General features: G+C 33.2%; 1 protein-coding gene across 1 annotated transcript in view; it reads right to left on the reverse strand.

Annotated features, from left to right (window-relative positions):
• LOAG_17903 (hypothetical protein) overlaps nt 1-3,033 on the reverse strand; it is a gene marked incomplete at both ends in the record, with an annotated part of 5,143 nt that extends 2,110 nt beyond the window's left edge. Inside the window, 7 exons of the mRNA XM_020450568.1 lie at nt 266-353; nt 502-671; nt 806-892; nt 1,301-1,454; nt 2,045-2,190; nt 2,327-2,433; nt 2,922-3,033. Coding sequence (XP_020305739.1) covers nt 266-353; nt 502-671; nt 806-892; nt 1,301-1,454; nt 2,045-2,190; nt 2,327-2,433; nt 2,922-3,033 — 864 coding nt within the window. The remainder of the gene's footprint in view (nt 1-265; nt 354-501; nt 672-805; nt 893-1,300; nt 1,455-2,044; nt 2,191-2,326; nt 2,434-2,921) is intronic.
• Nucleotides 3,034-3,149: the final 116 nt, after the last annotated feature.

The raw sequence follows: 3,149 nt of genomic DNA on the forward strand, positions 1-3,149 counted from the left end.
TATATATATATATATATATATATATATATATATATATATATATATATATATATGTATTTTAAAATTACTAGTTCCTCGATCTCTAAAAAACACCGGACAAGGCACGTCACGAAAAACTGAGGAAATCTAGGAAAAAAAAATATGTATATATGAAAAATTTTCTTCGTCCTGGAAATTTCCTAGATTTTCCTGCAAATTACTGATAATGCTCCTTAAATCACAATTAATTCAATTCTAAAATTTGGTAAGGACGAAATTGACATACTTCTGGAATAACGGTCCCGAAATGAGGGATAGATGTCACCGACAACGGACATGCTTCCCCGTTTAATGGAGCCATTGAAACCAAACATCTTAAATTCAGCTTTAAATGTATGTTTTTGAAAAATGAAAGAAATTGATTTAATCAACCATGAATCAATTTTCCCAAAGTTAATGATAAAGTAAACCGGAAAAAATTACTCCTCAAGTCACAACAAATTTTGCGTAAATGATTCCAACCTATATGTTTTGTTGATGAGGCGAAGACGTGTGGGGTGGTCCAACGATAACAAACTTTCGCCCCTAATTAAATCCAATTCAGAACTGTTTCTCAATGCAAGGATCGTCAATAACAACGTTTGAGCATGTTCTGAATATCTCTGTGCTTCACCTTCCATGAATAGTTTCACCTGAACCAGCAACGTCACTAACAAAAATGGTACATCATCGTTCGATTTCGAGTCGTTCAACGGTTTTGTCTGATCATTAGCAATGAGCAGTAGTTTTACTTTTAAATACTGGACAAACTTAAATCAATACCTACATTTTGCAACTCTTCCACAAAACTATCCAGTGACTCATCATTCAATTTCCCCACTTCAAATAATGTTACCGCATGATTTTTCAGACTCTGAAAAAAGAAAACATTCAAAATGAAAATTTCAAGGAACAAGAAATATTTAGCAAAACTTTGAATCCCATTACAACGGTTGGATTTTTGGAAACATTTGCAAGCTTGTATTTAGCATTTGGATTGATTTCCATTAAAATTTACATTGCCATTTGTTTTCATTCTAATTCTTTTGTTCAAAAGAGAAAAAAAACTTAAAACTGATAAGTTCCCCATCATGAGAAAAGCAGTCAACGATGAATCGAAGAGAAACGCAATTCGTTTCGCAGTTTCACTTCCACCACTGGGAGTAGGAGTTGTTAACGATAACGACTGAAAAGACGTGCAGCTTATCATAACTAAAGAAGGCAGAGTAATAAACTTCTAAACCTAATTTACAATTTGAATCATTAGGAAATGTATTAGTACCGTGAACGATGCTGTAAGGACATCGTGGTTCATGATTAATCCATCTGTATTGGATTCATTTTCGTCATCTTCATCGGCACCGCTTGGAGAAACCAATGTAGTGGAAAAGTCTGAGAGATCCGTTGTGATTGCTGTAGTCGAATCTTCGTCCATTCTGTGAAAAATCAAAAGTTAATAGAGCATTTTAGAAATTATGCAGGAAGCCAAGAAAAGTGCAGTAAAAAAAATTTACAAGAGTAGGATGGAAAATTAAAAACTCATGGAGCTGCAGGAGCTATTCAGAATAACTTGACCTGGTTGGTTAATATGTGCAACAAATAAAAAATTTCCACAGAAACAAACATAGAACGAAATAATGAATATTAACAACATAATGAATTAACAACGAATTTCCGGAAAAGAAAAGGAAACAGGAAATTATAAAACAAAACCATAGAAAAAAGTTGACGAATGGGAATGAACGTTTGTAATCATGGAGATATGCAAGTTATTTCACAGTTAAGTTATATTAAACAATCAAACGATGGAGAGGACTTTAAAATTACAAAAGGAAGCAAAATGTATTAAGTGAAATACCGATAACTGCCTCCAAATTATGGTATAATATTCATCGAAAATGTTAGTGTTGAATGAGAACTAGACATGGGACTATCTAAGAAAAAAAAAGTCTAAGGAAACTGTGCACGGTTTGATATTTCATGGTCAATAAAAGCTTAAGTTAAATTGAAAATTTAAAGTACTCACTCTGGAATGATCATATGACTTGCCCATGTTACGTGCAACGCAAGATTTTCTAACCCAGTGATACGCTTCTTCGCGAAGCCAAGACGGCAAAAGACGGAAATTGCATTTTTTACTAGTTGCAAATCGATATTTAGAGTTTCCGACAGCTGAAATTATTGAAAGTAGTGGAATTCATAGAACTAACAAAAAATTCTATTAAATTTTTGTGAACTGCTTTCCTGGTTGCATTATTTGAATGTCTAAACTTGAATAAAAAATAGAAATCCAAATAATTTAGGATACCTCCCGTACAGTTGTTTGCTCATCGATGGCCACAAATATCTGATATAGCAAATTTTCAAAATAATCGCCCAAAACTCTATTCATAACAAAACCATCCAAAGTTGGTACTGCAAGAAATACGGATAAAAGTTATGCGCTATTTATTATTAAAATTGGTTAAATGTGTAATCTGCACTGCTTATTGATTGAGGGAGAAGAGTTTTGGCATTTCATTATCTGAATCTTAAACTTGTGATCTGAAAAGCCAGGGAGGTATTTTTATAAACGTGTAGGAGGCAACCGAATGAAAAGAAAAAGAAAATAAAAGAAACCAACGGGAGGAAAAAGAAATTCCTACCGGAGCTTCATGCCACTACTGTCTACAACAAAAGTAAAGTTTAGGAAAAGCCTTACATTCATTCTTTGAATACCGCTAAATAGTTCGTCACTATTGCTGTTTACTAATAATTTGACATAACGGCAGATGGAAACTTAATCCTTAATTTGCAAAATTAATTTCAAATCTGTGCACAGAAAAATTAAACAGAATTGTTTGTGATTGTTTTTTGTCTATGCAATTAATTAATCAAAAGCAAAATGTAAACGCAATTAATACCATAAATGTAATCGTCATCGTTAACTGGCACCTCCAAATAAGCCAAGCCACGATTATAAAGTTTTTTGCACCAGCTTTGCATCAAGAGTACCAACCAGTTGAGCACCTTCATCGATAAGCATATCTAACAAATCTTTCTCATCCCTGTTCAGCAACTGCAATACCTTCATTTAGTTTTCACCAAATGAAATCCCCAAGTTTTAAAACGCAAACTGCTATCAGTTAAAG

This window comes from Loa loa (genome assembly GCF_000183805.2).
Source record: "Loa loa unplaced genomic scaffold supercont3.148, whole genome shotgun sequence".
Lineage (NCBI taxonomy): Eukaryota > Metazoa > Nematoda > Chromadorea > Rhabditida > Onchocercidae > Loa > Loa loa.